This window comes from Lissotriton vulgaris, chromosome 10, assembly GCF_964263255.1.
Source record: "Lissotriton vulgaris chromosome 10, aLisVul1.2, whole genome shotgun sequence".
NCBI lineage: Eukaryota > Metazoa > Chordata > Amphibia > Caudata > Salamandridae > Lissotriton > Lissotriton vulgaris.
In genome coordinates, this window is record NC_141698.1 from 461,016,203 (window position 1) to 461,031,698 (window position 15,496).

Sequence of the window (15,496 nt, forward strand, 5' to 3'; positions counted from 1 at the left end):
TTGTGACTTCGAGGTTGTCCCTGATGGACCCGACAGGAGTGTTACGCATTGTTGTTTTGTGTTGTGTTTCAATAACGTTTTTGGTTGTTACTTCAGTGCTGTGTGACTGTTTCTCGTTCTTCTGGCCACACATTGTATTTAATTTGGCAATGTGTGTTGTCATGCGATTTTTTGGGCTCTTGTGTCATGCACGGTATGTGTATTTCTGGGGTGGCTGGGGGAGGTTGAGGCCCTCATGGGTATCAGTGCTGCATGGTCGTTGTCTCCATAGCATCTGGGGGTCTTCAGGGTGTTGCTCTTGGCTGGTCTCCCTTTCATGCTGTGGGTAGTCGTCCTGCTTAACACCAGCAAAAGGCAGGTGCTAATTCCCTGCTGCTACCACGGCTTATCGCCTGTTTTTGGTTCGCATCTCAGATCTGGCATTTCGTTGTGAAAGTGGTGTTGTGATTTTTTCGTGTGTTTTTGCACGGGAACGCCTACTCTGCATTTCATTAGGTTTAGTTGGTGGTGTCCACCGTGGAGGAAAATTTTGGGGCAGTTGTCGCGGGAATACTGGCGATGTCTGCAGTTTGCACCAGCTTGTGAATGGGGTGTTCGATTTATCCCCCCTTTACCTCATCAAAAGCGGAGATAGATTTGAGTTACGTCCTTGTAAATGTCCCCCAAAGGCTCTGTCTGTGCGCTAAGAAGCAATCCATTTGAAAGCATTTTCACTGATTCCGATGTGTTTCGAGGAGTAAATATTGCAAAGTGTAGTCTACCTACTTCCATTCATAACACTGTGGTGTTCCTCAGGGGTCCATCAAAAACCCTCTATTATTCAACTTCTACCTAACACCTTACTAAATCTGATTTAGTCGTACAACCTCACCTGCTACAACTATGTAGATAACACCCAAATCATTTTTAAAATGGATACCTCCGAAGAAGTCTACAGTTCAAAACTAGATGACTGCTTTCATGTCCTTAACACATTAATCATGAATAACCATCTAAAGCTCATGTATCACAAAGACAGACCATATGGTAGTAGGCTGGAGGTTTTCCCATTGTTTCATCTCTAAGGAACTTCAAGCCCCTCTGACGACATCAAGACAAGTTTGAAACCTAGGAGTAACCATGAATTTCAGACCTATCCTTGATACCTCATACTAACAATGTCACGACGAGTGGCTTCTAAACAATGAAAATGCTATGTCGCATCCTCCCATACCTTGCATACCAAAGTAAACGTCAAGCCATGCTCACACTCATAATCTCCACACTGGACTTTGCGGGTGTGCCAAGGTGTAGGTTTTTGGCAAAGATCATACGCAAAATACAACTTATCCAAGGTGCTGCTGCAAGGTTGCTTCTCTGCCTTCACTCAGGAGAGTGCATGACTTCCATCCTGCAATCGCTACATTGGCTACCTATAGCTGGAAGGGCAAGGTTCAAGGCACTCTGCACTGTTTACAAAGCCTCCCGAAGCAAAAGACAGCCACACCTACAAGTTAAATTAAAGCAATATAAACCAAACAGAACAATGCACTCCATGCTTGCATCACTTTCTTTTCATCATACCACCTTATCTCAAGAAATCCGTAGGAGGCACCGATTTTCCAGTACAAGCTGGCAAGGTCTGGAAGTTACTACCAGCAAGCATTAGCAGCATCCAAAAGCATATGCACCTCTGAAGACAGTTGCATCCTCAAGTGTGCTTCTCAGCTTACAACCCACAAACTGGAAACGTTGCCTGTGCTTTATTGCCAGGATGCAGGCAGTGCTGTTATCTAGGAAACAGCAAAGGTTTCAACTAACTCTACCAGCAAACTGCCTTTATTATGCAGGTAAGCAAAAAAGGGCTGATCTACGGTTTGTCTTGGCATTATATAGTTACGTAATTCCTCATATAATAGTCATGGCCCACAATAATACTAAAACCATAATATGCAGCAGTCAGCACCAAGTTGTAACATAGGCATGATACATGAGGATTGTCTATTACATTTACATATCACCATCACTGTACAGCCAAAAATAAAAACCTCACCAAATGAACAGGCATGAGTAACTGAAGACATCAGCACAGAAGGGGTTAATGTGCAACTGATGACGAGCCTAGGCTCGTCATGCAGCACGGTGCTCGTGTGCTGGTGACGAGCCTAGGCTCGTCATGAGCCATGGAATGCTCACACGCGGGGCTAATTTCCCCGCTGTGCTGAGCGTTCCATTGCGCGGGCGTGGTCATGACGATCCCAGGCTCGTCACCAGCACACGAGCACCGTGCTGCATGACGAGCCTGGGCTCGTCATGAGCACAGCGGCGCCGTGCGTGGCCCCCCTCCCCCGCGCTGTGGGGAAATTAGCCCCGCAGCGAAGGGGTTAATGAACAATTTAGTGGGACTTTAATACAGACCATTTATTGCAGGTCCCGAATATCTATCCAAACTCCCTTCTGTGCATCTCACATATACACTCAGCTATTGGATGGTAATAAAAATGCCCCTCCCAATAGATCTCTCCTTCTGAGCTGCTCTGGTTGGAAGGAGAGAGCTGGTTACTGCACTGGGTTTTCCAATCTGAGAATTTGTGTATTGTTGTCCACTTCTAAGCAGACTATATTATAATGTAAAATATCATGAAGACCCATCAGAGCTGTTCAAAGCTACCAGAATACTGAAAATAATAAAAATGTGCTGTCTGTTACACTTCATCATCCAACACACTGCTAGGTGCTGCTTTCCTTAACACAATCAGCGTACAGAGGAGGTGATCATGCACCACATGGAAACACTTCCCATATAGGATCATAACAAAAACAACATTCTTCCAACCACAAACCCTATGTGGTGTAGCATGCTACTCAGGCAGACCAGCACATTAGTGCCCCACATAGGGGTAGTAAGCACTATATAAATGATGCAATACAGTACAGCACAGTAAACTGCAGCACCATAAGTGAGAAACGCTGCCAAGGATTGGGAGAATACGTTGTGATGACCAGGCAAGGGATGCATGACTATTTGACAGCATTCTTTATCTGGCCTTCATAATACCCACCTTGTCTTTAAAGGCTTCAGCAACCCCAGCTCCTGATTGCCCCTTTTCTACATTTAAGTGCAAGTCCAAACCTTCTTAACACTAGTTCTGGCAATGCCCAATCCTTCCCTTAGACTGGATGTTCAAGGCCCTGGCTCGTGCTTCAGTTACTCATTTGCATTAACCCTTTGGTGTTTGATTATTTTCTATGTTTCTATGAATAAGAGGCTGGATAGAGCAGTCAACAAGCAGAACCTTATGAAAGTAGAATATAGGATTTATTTATTCAATAGTGGGTGCGGCTCCTATATACCTTAAGGAACAAAGTCCCTTCTAAAGTCAGGTAAGTTTAACATGTTCAGACTGAAATTCCAGACAGTATTGTTGTTGGACATGGATGGCAAATTGGCTAGGCAACAGATGTGAAACCCCACAACCATGGCATGCGTCTTCCAGCAACACAGATACAAGACATCAGGAATAATTCCAGCTCAGCAATTGAGGCAAGAGACGACAGGGATGCATCCAGCCATGGTGTGTTCCAGAAAGTCCTGGATGAAGCCTTCCTTCAAATAACGCCCTAAGCCTTATATTAATGCTGTATGCCACATCATCATTATGGGGTGAGCGAGAGCAAGAAAGGAAGCAAGATGTCAAATTGGTCTCAAGAGAGATCTGGCCTGGCCCAGCCTCCATTTCATTAAGGCAAAAAAGTGAGAAAAAAGTATTTTTTGAAGTGGATGGTGGATGGGTGTCCACTTTGGGAACTAGGTTGAGGGGCAAGTCAAAGGTCATTAGCTCTCAGAAGTTGCTCTCCTTTGCAACTGGGGGTAAGTGGGCAACAGAACCCGGACTCCTAGGCTGCACATCGCGCTCCATGAGTCGTTGGATTCGGAAACTCTCGTAGTGGATGTTATGAGTAATGTCCTTCAAGTCTTGCAAATTAGATCTGTGTGAGGAAACACAAGCAGAAAAGAGGCATGAGTAAGGAATGAAGGAGTAGAATTGGTAATATGAGAGAGCCAAAGCAGATAACAGTGAGAGTGGAACAATACGAAGAGCAAAAAAACAGAAGGTAGATGAACAATTCATTTTTAGTAAAAAGGTGTACTGCCATTCTTGCTCAACAGCCCATATGTTTGCAAAAGACTACTTTCACATGGAAGCATTATCACCAAATCACAAGTAATCAGGTACTGAGAAGAGTTATTAGAAGGGCTTCATGGGAGTGGAGATACAAAGGATCTTGTCAGGTGAAGAATGCAACAACAGCAAATGTAAAGTGGGGTTCAGTACTTGCTGAACCTTCCCACCACTGCCCATCTCAAGCTTCCCATGGGCAGAATCTCAGCAGTACCCTATAGGCCGACTATGTGAAGCGTACAGGGTGGGGCTGAAGACTGGTAAGTGATAGCACAAGGCATCCCATTTGATGCACAAAATGTTGTGTATTTAAGAGTCATGGGGGACTCTTCCTACTAAGGAATGCCTTCTTTCTTTGGCAGGGGTCTCAATACCTACAGGAGAGTAAAGACCCATCTGCCACTGAGAAAACATTTCAGTAGGAAGAGCTCCATGGGGGTTAATGCCTACAGGAAAGCAGAGAACAAGGAGCTCTTCCCTCAAGAATGTCCTCTCTCTGTGCCAGATGGCCTTTCCCCTCCTGGGGTATTAACATCTACAGAGCTCTTCCTACCGGAATGTCCTCTCAGTACCCAGAGGAGAGTAGAGACTCCAAACCCAGACTGTCCTCTCTGTGTGGCTTAAACATCTATGGAGTTCTTCCTATCAAAGGAGGACAGATACCAACACACAGAGAGTGAAGAAATTCCAGTAGGAAGAACTCCATAGGGGTAAATACTCTCTCTATGGGTGGCAGGGGTTTCTGCCCTCCTGTGGGTATTTGCATTCCAGTATGAAGAGCTCCATGGATGTTCTCACCCACAGGAGAGCAGAAACCCCAGCCACCCATAGAGAGAGTGAGTGCCTTCCAGTATGAAGAGCTCCATGGATGTTAATACCCACAGGAGGGGAAAGGCCAACTGTACAGAGTAGAGACTTTAAACCACACAAACACTTCTGGACCTTTTCATTCTGGAATGCCCTTGCTCGCTGTGTGGGTGGCAGAAACCCACTTCCCTACAACTTCTGTTTAAGTACCCTCCCCCTCCCACTTTTTGCCTGACTGATGGATCTTTGACTGAATGTGCATTGTATTCCTGATAACCAGTTTCTCAGTGCCTGTGTTCTTTTCCAAACCTGTACCTTTATTTCCACAATTGGCATACCTCTGGCACACATATACGTCCCTTGTAAAAGGTACCAGTAGTACCAAGGGCATTGTGACCAGAGATGGTCTCTTCAGTTGGGTCTCTAAGGGATGCAGCATGTACTATACCCTCACCAAACGCAGGCCACAGTGGCAATTTGCATGTGTGTTTTGGTGCAGTGAGGAGTCAGCCTGGCACATATCCCTGTGTGTCAGGCCTACCAGCACTGCATGATCCTGTGGGTCAGTAACCCTTACAGCTGGTTGCACTATACCTTTTGTGAGGGCATAACTGCATGAGAAGATATTCCCCTAGAGTGTCTAAGTACCTTCTTAGACATTGTAAGGGAACCGTGAAACCATAATGAGCATATGGAGAAGAGGATAATGAACCTGTGCCTGTGGAAGGGGTTGCGGAGAAGAAATGCGTTACTTACCTGTAACTGCAGTTATCCAGTATTGGTATCTTTCATAGATTCACATGCCTGAATCATTCCTCATCGTCGGGATGGGAGTCCCCGGTACATAAATAAAGTAATGTCCCATTAAACATACAGAGTAATAGGCCAAAGGCCTCACATTAGTTACATATCCAGGTCCTTTTGTAATAAGGACCAAACTCTAGAGGGCAACCAATTGGCTGCCACCACCCTCTGGAACCTTCCTGGAAGGAGCTCTAGTCCCGAAGTTGTTCCTCTATATAGCACTGTGCTTACTAACATCTGAGGGACTAGAGCTCCTTCCATGAAGGTTCACATGCCTGAATCAGAGAAGTAAGCAATGATAAGCACATTTCCTTTTGCATAAAGAACATGAAGCCTTAGTTAAAAAAAAAAAATATATATATATATATTTCAAATGCTCATCCTGTCGGGCTTGTAAATTTGGCATAACCACCAAAAAATACACCACACCCTTTAGCCAGAGGGAATTAAAAATTCAGGGATGCTATGATTGCAAAACTGAATATGCAGTTTACATTCTGACGTGTACTTGTGGGTTCCGATATGTGGGCAGTACCAAGCAGCAAGTACACGTCAGAATTCTGCAACATCTGCGTGCTATCGTAAATAACAATAGCACGTATCCTGTCGCAAGACACTTTAAGGCAGTCCACCAAAACAACCTAGCGGACCTAAAATATTTTGTCATCGGAGCAGTGAATGACAATCCGCGTGGTGGGAATAGAGAAAAGCGCCTTAGACAGCTAGAATCGAAATTCATTATTGAATTAGATAGCAGACAGCCCAACGGTCTTAACAATACGGAGGACCTTCAAGTAAATGAGTTCTTTAAAGGAAATGGTGGTTAGGATGTCCCCGATAAGGTACCTTCAAACTTTTGTTTCCTATTTTTGAAGTCCAATAATCATACTGTGGCCCCAGTGTCTTTTCCATTTATCTCAATTTTGGTTTTAGTCTTTCACATTATAAGCATAAATTATTTTTATCTTATAATTTTAAAAAAAAATACAAAACTTGATTAACATGAAGTTTCTTTCCTTAAAAAAGAGAGCACCAATATTATGGTATGGGGAAAATATCACTGTAAACCTTAAGCACTTTATTTGAAGACATACTCTCATGCTGCTACAAATACATTGTTTGCATTCAATTTGTATTTTTGCACATAGCTCTATTTTGCACTACTCTATCTTGATCAGTTCAAGATCAATGAGCTCAGGTCCTTATAAAATCTTGGAATTCATTCCGATAGATGTGTATAGCGATTTGTGAAGTACCAATATTTTTATAGCATATTTCTATTTTTATATTGTATATAACATGCATATTTATTTATATATATATATTTTTATAAAGGAGAGATATATATATTTTTGTATGTTATGGGTACATTCATGAAAATCGATGAAAGCATATATAAAAGTGACCAAAGTTGTAAGGTATGTTAATGTGTCAGCACAGAGCATATCATATTTGTGCATTGTGTTGTATTTTTTCATCAATGAATCAGCATTCATGCAGTTATATTGTCTTGATTTTAAACACGCTATGTAATTGATTTGGTAACTTTGGGTGTTGAAACTACAAAACCCAGCATGCACATGTACATAGTATTTCTTCTATTTTTTTGCACTGAGATGAGGTGAAAGCATCACGCCAAAAAATGTATAAAAACAAAAAGCGGACCATCTGTTTGTCAATTGAGAAAGAATACGGAGGTATTCGAAACGCGTCTGACAACATTTGAATAAAGACCTGCTAATCCACGAAAATTGGAGTCTGTATTTCGTTCCTTTGGCTGTGTTCCGGCTGGGCACTGCAGAGGGGATTCGGAGATATTCTCATATAGATATAGATATATATATATATATATATATATATATATATATATATATATATATATATATATATATAACCTACTGGCGGTCGCCAGTAGGTATATATAGTTAGAAGTTTCAAAAGTTCCATAGAGAAAAAATCCTATGTCTAATAACTTTGGCGTTTGTGGACGGAATCGGCTGATATTTTCAGGAAAATGGCACATTTTGTTTCTGAGCAGCCCCTGAAAATTTGGGGGGGTTTCGTCAAGGGGGGGGGGCCGAGAAAAAAGGGGGGTCCCAAAACGCATATTTTAACATTGAGTTTTCCATAGGGCGTTTGGCCTCACTTTTAGCTCGAACGGCTGAATGGATTTGCACGAAACTTGGCAAAATTGTAGGGACTGTTAGCCCGATGTGCCTTTGCTGGGTCTCAAAATCCACTGGAGCACATATATCTGTTTTTTTAAACGTTAATTTCTCAATATATCTGTGACAGCGTACCGGATAGTGCACCAGTTCGCGTACTTTTCGCGTAACGGAACTTTGCGAAGCGAAGCTGATTGGCTCTCCGGTGTCTGTCAACATTCTAAACAGTCCGGAGCGGCCGCCATCTTGTCTCTCGGTAGGATCGAGAGACAAGAGGAGGAGAAAAACGAAGGAGGAATTTAATGAAAGGGGGCAAGGTAGACCCTTCTTGACCCCCTAGGAATGATGTTGGGGTTATTAAAGGGTCCCGTGGGGCAAATAAAAAAATATTGATTTTTTGCGGTAGAAGCGCTTTCCGGTTCGCGAACCGGGTAGCGAATTGGGACGCGAAATGGGAATTCGCCATTTTGTGTTTCGATTTAATTAAATTACAAGATGGAGGAAAAACAATGTGAGAAATGGGTATAAGGGGGTACGGGAGACGTATCCTGACCCCCTATGTTTTCTGAGGGTGGCTGAGGAGGCTCATATATGTTGATACTTGTCTTCCAGCGGCTGCGCGTGAGCGTTTATTTTTTTTTTTTGCTGCGTGACGTCTGTTAACGTTCGATTCGAAGGAAATCAGGAAGTGTTGACCGCCATTTTGACACTGCGAGTAAATATATTGTTAAAAATAATTGTTATAAATTAATCCGTATTGATAAACATTGTCTGCGTCATCTTGCTTTTTTTCCAATGCCACACTTTTGTCGTGCACGGCAGCCATTTTAGATGTCTTGACCAGACCCACTCTCTGCACGCCGCCGATCGTGACGTCTGTTATTGTTCGATTCGAAGGAAATCAGGAAGTGTTGACCGCCATTTTGACACTGCGAGTAAATATATTGTTATAAATTAATCCGTATTAATAAACATTGTCTGCGCCATCTTGCTTTTTTTCCAATGGCACACTTTTGTCGTGCATGGCAGCCATTTTAGATGCCTTGACCAGACCCACTCGCACACGCCGCCGATCGTGACATCTGTTAACGTTCGATTCGAAGGAAACCAGGAAGTGTTGACCGCCATTTTGACACTGCGAGTAAATATATTGTTAAAAATAATTGTTATAAATTAATCCGTATTGACAAACATTGTCTGCGCCATCTTGCTTTTTTTCCAATGCCACACTTTTGTCGTGCACGGCGGCCATTTTAGATGCCTTGACCAGACCCACTCTCTGCACGCCGCCGATCTTCAGCATGGCTCCCCACCCTCACAAGCATCTCCCCCACGCACTGGTCACCCCCGCTCTCTGTCTTATGCATGGGCCATAAACCTCCCCCCATCTGCGCTGCTCTTCCCTGAGAATCAAACCCTGTGCCCGCCCGACACCACCCATTCACCCTATTCACTACTGCACCCTCTGACATTCCTCTTCCTTTGTGTCTGATTGTCCAGGCCGGTCCCAGGCTATCACCTAGCCCTGCGGATGTAGTTTATGGCCTCAACTGTAAAGAATCACCCCTCTTCAAAGGAGTTACAGTAGATCAAGGCCCCCACTCGATGAGATCCGTCACACCACACGCGTTCCTACTATCTGATAACCATCCTGTATTGTGATTGGGGAGGGGATTCTCACTGTGAGGGTGTGTGGGACCGAGCCTGAAGCGGAAGATTCCAGGGATGCCTTTTTGTACATCAAAGTCTTCACAATTATGTGTCTGTCGTGGAGTGAGTGTAGCGGGCCGGAAAAGCAGGTGAGGAGGCCGTATGTAGTGGGCAATATTTGGTCTTTATTCTGGATATACAGTATAGATAGTCCCAACAGGTCGAGGGTGTGGCACCAGGCGATGAACACAGAGGCGTCGCTTCTTCCTCTTCGTGATGTCCGCAGATGGTCCGGGTAGATTTCGATGACGGGGAGACTCCCAGGAGGACCGGAAGAGAGGAAAGAAACAAAGGACCGTTAGTCTGATCGAGTCGACGGAGAGACTCAACTGTACACCTTCACCCAGGTAGTGCAAGAACGGGGTCAGAAACGGACAGTGGGGAAAGGAAGGTACCGGGAATAAGGAACACAGGTTTGGGTAACAGAGAGGGTGCAGGGGTGGGATGTGCGAGTAACGGAAGGGCTTTATACAGTGAGGTGCTATATACTTATAATACAGTGCAAGGGTAGTGAGACTATGCAGAGAGGGTTTATATACAGGGACTTTAACACGAACTCCTAGTGAGTAGGGATAAAGGAGGCAAAAGGCACTCACGCGGTCCGCCGTAACTCTCCAGTGAGTTACGGCCGCTCTCCAGCCACCTCCAAGGGACTCCACCACTCCTCTGTCCACACTTCTTCCTCGCACGTCTGGTCACCTTCTCCGTCTCCAGCCAGAGGGTCCTGCCACGAAACTCCGACAGCTTGTTGTGCTGAATCCGGGCTTTTATCCTGTGCTGACTCTGCCAGGGGGGCGGGACTTCCGGGGTCAGCTGGATATGGTTCCTCCCTTCCTGTTGCTCGGGTTGGCTCCTGTGGGAGAGAGAAGGGCGGGGTTTCGTTGGTGATGGAGGTTGCTCGGCGTCCTGTCTCGGTGCTGGCGTTTCGGTGAGGTAAACTCAGTCCCGGGGGTGTCGGACAAGGCATGATAGGGGGGATTGGGTCCTCAGATAGGGTTTTACGGGCCGTTCCATCACATCCCCTTCCCCTAGCTGTCCTTCTTGTAATGGGAGGAGAATGTGGATACCGGGACAGAAAATCCGCATTACCTTGATCGGAACCCTTTCTATGTTTGGTTTGAAAATGGAAGGGTTGGAGAGACAAAAACCACCGCAGGACCCGGTCATTCTGCCCTTTGTTTCTAGCCATCCACTCCAAAGGGGCGTGATCTGTATAAAGTATGAAGTCTCTACCCTCAAGGTAATACCGAAGGCTTTCCACCGCCCACTTGATGGCTAAAGCTTCTTTTTCCACCACCGCATATTGTTTTTCCCGGGGGAAGAGTTTGCGGCTCACAAACAGAATGGGTCGTTCGTTTCCCAGGGCATCCTTCTGGGACAATACGGCTCCTAAGCCGTAGTCCGATGCATCTGTCTGTAGGATGAAAGGGACTGAGTAATTGGGGGGAACCAACACAGGACCCGAGGTCAAGGCTTCTTTGAGGTCTGTAAAGGCATGCCAGGCTTCCGAGGAGGGATTCCTGAGTTGTTCATCTGAGCGGTTTGTTTTTTTCAACAGGTCCGTGAGGGCTGCCGCTCTTTGAGAAAAGTTGGGCACAAAGCGCCGATAATACCCCAGGAGTCCTAGGAAGGCTCGGAGGTCTTTCTTTGTATGTGGAAACGGGAGGGATCGGATGGCTGCCGTTTTGCTCTCTTGGGGTCTGATCAGGCCGTCCCCCAGAAGAAACCCCAAGTATTTCACTGTTTTCGCGGCCAACGTGGTTTTGGCCGGGTTGATGGCAAATCCGTATGAGCCTAAGGAGCTGATAACACTGGAAAGGTGCTGCAGATGTTGGGGCCAGCTGTCGCTAAAGATGACGATGTCATCCAGATACGCGCCTGCGTAAGCTGTATGGGGTCTCAGGACTTGGTTCATGGCCCTTTGAAAGGTGGCGGGGGCGCCATGAAGTCCAAAGGGCATGACCAGGAATTGATATAACCCATCCGGGGTGGAAAAGGCAGTCTTTCTTCTATCTTGTTCCCGGAGGGGTATCTGCCAGTACCCCTTGCAGAGATCGAGTGTGGAAATGAATTTTGCTTGCCCTATTCTTTCGATCATTTCGTCCACCCTGGGTAAGGGGTAGGTGTCGAACTTGGAGACCTTGTTGACCTCCCGGAAGTCGATGCAGAAACGGACCGAGCCGTCAGGTTTCGGTACTAATACGATAGGGGAGTTCCACTCGCTGACTGAGGGTTCAATTATTCCCATTTGTTGCATGACTTCCACTTCCTGACGGATGACATCTCTACGGGCCTCTGGCACTCGATACGGCCTCAGGCGGACCACTTTCCCTGGTTCGGTTTCAATCCTATGTTCGGTGACCGTGGTTCGACCAGGGGAAGTCGAGAAGACGCTTTTCAGGGGTTCCAAGGTGTGGCGAAGTTCCTGAATTTGTACTGGGTTAAGGTCGGAATCGAGACAAGGGTCGAAAGGGAGGATGAGGTTCTTCTTGGTTCCCGACAGCACCGGACGGGGTCCTTCCCACTTTTTTAGCAGGTTAACATGAAAGATTTGAGTGGTGCCTCGGGTAGGGTCCAGTTCTATCTCGTACGTGACGGGTGTTACCTGCCGAAGGATGGGGTAGGGTCCTTGCCATTGTCCCAATAATTTTTGGTCGGACGAGGGCATCATAAGGAGCACTAGGTCGTTGACAGCAAAGACCCGACTGCGAGTGCCCTTGTCATATTGTCTCTTTTGGTTGTCCTGAGCGGTCACCAAGTTTTGTCTGACAATATCGCGAATCATAGACAGATGTGTCTTGAGGTTTTGCATATATTCTGGGAGTGGACGAGTCCGGTCCGGTTCAGCTTCCCAGGCTTCCTGGGCCATATCTAGGAGGGTACGGGGGGCTCGTCCGTACAGCAATTCATATGGGGAGTACCCCGTGCTGCTCTGAGGTTTACAACGGATCGCAAACAAGGCCAACGGAAGCATGTCTTCCCATCTCTTTGCTTCGAGGCCCAAGAGTTTTTTTAATGTTTGTTTCAACGTGGCGTTGTATCGTTCTACGAGCCCGTCTGTTTGCGGGTGATACGCAGAGGTCCGGATTTGCTTGATTCCTAACTCCGCACATACCCGTTTCATAAGGGCTGAAACGAATGGGGTGCCCTGGTCGGTGAGGATTTCCCGCGGGAAGCCAACCCGCGAAAACAAGGAGATCAGGGCTTTCGCTATTGCCTGTGTGGTAGGTTGGCGGAGGGGTATGGCCTCCGGGAAGCGGGTGGCGTAGTCTACTATGACCAAGGCATAGCGACACCCGCTACGGGAGGGCAAGAGGGGACCGATTATGTCCATCCCAATGCGACTGAAGGGAACATCTATGACAGGGAGGGGTTGTAACGGGACACGGGGTGGTCTGTGTCGACTGTTCTTTTGGCATATGATGCATTCGCGGCAGTAAGTCTTGATCCTTTGATACACCCCCGGCCAATAGAACTTCTCCAAGATGGCTTGGCTGGTTTTCTCGTCCCCGAAATGACCCCCCAAAAGGTGACTATGTGCCAGAAAAAGGACTTTGTCTTGAAAGGGGCCGGGAACAAGCAACTGAGCATTCTGTTGGGGCCCCCCTTTTCGATATAACAACCCGTTTTTCTTAATGAAGTAAGGACCTACTTGTAAGGGGTCCTCGTGATCAAGTGCTTTTCCCCACGCCTCCTGTAGCAGAGGATCTTCTCGTTGGGCGGCCCTGAACTCTTGGTCGGTCTGCCAGGGGTGTTCGTCAATAATGGCAGGATAAGCGCTGAGGTGTTCTTTCTTTTCTCTTCTCTTTTTACTCCTCGGTTTGTGGGGTTTGGGTTCGGGTACTTGATCGGGACACTCGGGATAGGGTGCCTCTTTCCACCACTGAGTTAGGGCGTCAGAAGTCTTTTGTAAGAGCATTGGAAGTCCCGGATAATCACTCCCTAAAATAGCTTGTTCCGGTAATGCGGGCACAAGGCCCACGGTGAGAGAGGTCCCGGGATCTTGGGAATGTTGGACTCGTACCCGAGTGGTGGGATATTGTTTAGTGTCTCCATGCACACATTGTATGGCTACCACCCCAGTAGGTTTGCTTAGAGGCTGGACAAGGTCTTGGGGTCGTAGAACACTCTGTCGACATCCAGTATCGGCGAGAGCTCTCAGTGGCTGACCATTTATGGACACTGGACAATAGAACGGCGGTGGCGTGTAACCGGGAGGGTTGCACAGGTAGTTCCTGACGAAACCGACCTCCATCGGTTCCTCCTTCTGGGGACACATCCGTGCAATGTGTCCGAACCCACCACAGGAATAACACTGGGGTCCGGGAGTCGGGGTTCGGAACACTACGGGGGAGGGAAACAGCGGTGGTGGTTCAGGTCGACGGCCTTGGGGAGGCCGGGTTGGGCGAGTGGACGTAGCAGGCAGGGGCCTGTGGGGGTGGTCGTCTTTGCCCCGCTGAAGTTCTTGTGCCCTGCTATATGCAGACGCTATCTCTATAGCGGTCTCAAGGGTGAGTCGGGAGTGCTGCCTCACCCAGCGTTGGGTAGCCGGGTGCAAGGAATTAAGGAACTGTTCCAGATAGATCTTCTCCAGAATATTCTCCTTGGTAGAGGTTTCGGGTCTCAACCATCGGTTGGCGAGATCGCGGATCCGAAAGGAGAGTGCTCTCGGATTCTCTTGGGGCTTTTCCCTGGCCTGACGAAGTTTCACCCTGTAAGTATCATCATCAATGCCCAGGCGTTCTAGGATGCACCTTTTAATGTCAGCATAGGGAGTGTTGCCCTGGATGTTGGCCTGTTGGTAGGCCGCTTGGAGGTCACCGGTGAGGAGTGGACCCAAATACTGTCCCCACCGATCAGCAGGCCAGTTGGCGGCTTGAGCTATCCTCTCAAAGTTTGTGAAAAAATAGTCCGGATCTTCTCCAGGGACATATTTCTGAAGAACGACAGAGGGAAGAGAGGTCATCGGTCTTTGTTGGCCCAGGGCGTCTGCTAGCTTTGTCATGGTATCTTCATGGGTCGCCCCCTGGCCTTTCAGAACATCGTGGAGCTGACCTCTGTCGTCTTCGGCAGTCTTCATGAACTGCTCCATAAGTTTCCCGAATTGTTCTTGGGACTCTGCCATCTTCTTTATTACGGCCTCCATACCTCCAGCAGATCCCACTTCTGACACCAAATGACGTGGAGTGAGTGTAGCGGGCCGGAAAAGCAGGTGAGGAGTCCGTATGTAGTGGGCAATATTTGGTCTTTATTCTGGATATACAGTATAGATAGTCCCAACAGGTCGAGGGTTTTGGCACCAGGCGATGATGAACACAGAGGCGTCGCTTCTTCCTCTTCGTGATGTCCGCAGATGGTCCGGGTAGATTTCGATGACGGGGAGACTCCCAGGAGGACCGGAAGAGAGGAAAGAAACAAAGGACCGTTAGTCTGATCGAGTCGACGGAGAGACTCAACTGTACACCTTCACCCAGGTAGTGCAAGAACGGGGTCAGAAACGGACAGTGGGGAAAGGAAGGTACCGGGAATAAGGAACACAGGTTTGGGTAACAGAGAGGGTGCAGGGGTGGGATGTGCGAGTAACGGAAGGGCTTTATACAGTGAGGTGCTATATACTTATAATACAGTGCAAGGGTAGTGAGACTATGCAGAGAGGGTTTATATACAGGGACTTTAACACGAACTCCTAGTGAGTAGGGATAAAGGAGGCAAAAGGCACTCACGCGGTCCGCCGTAACTCTCCAGTGAGTTACGGCCGCTCTCCAGCCACCTCCAAGGGACTCCACCACTCCTCTGTCCACACTTCTTCCTCGCACGTCTGGTCACCTTCTCCGTCTCCAGCCAGAG

At 47.2% G+C, this 15,496-nt stretch overlaps 1 protein-coding gene across 2 annotated transcripts in view; it reads right to left on the reverse strand.

Annotated features, from left to right (window-relative positions):
• Positions 1-3,279: 3,279 nt before the first annotated feature.
• The window catches only part of SEPTIN12 (septin 12), a 494,943-nt gene continuing 482,726 nt past the window's right edge, over positions 3,280-15,496 (reverse strand). For both annotated transcript variants that reach the window (XM_086941325.1, XM_086941326.1), the window contains exon 10: positions 3,280-3,969. In XM_086941325.1, coding sequence (XP_086797451.1) covers positions 3,822-3,969 — 148 coding nt within the window. In that variant the 3' untranslated portion in view covers positions 3,280-3,821. The remainder of the gene's footprint in view (positions 3,970-15,496) is intronic.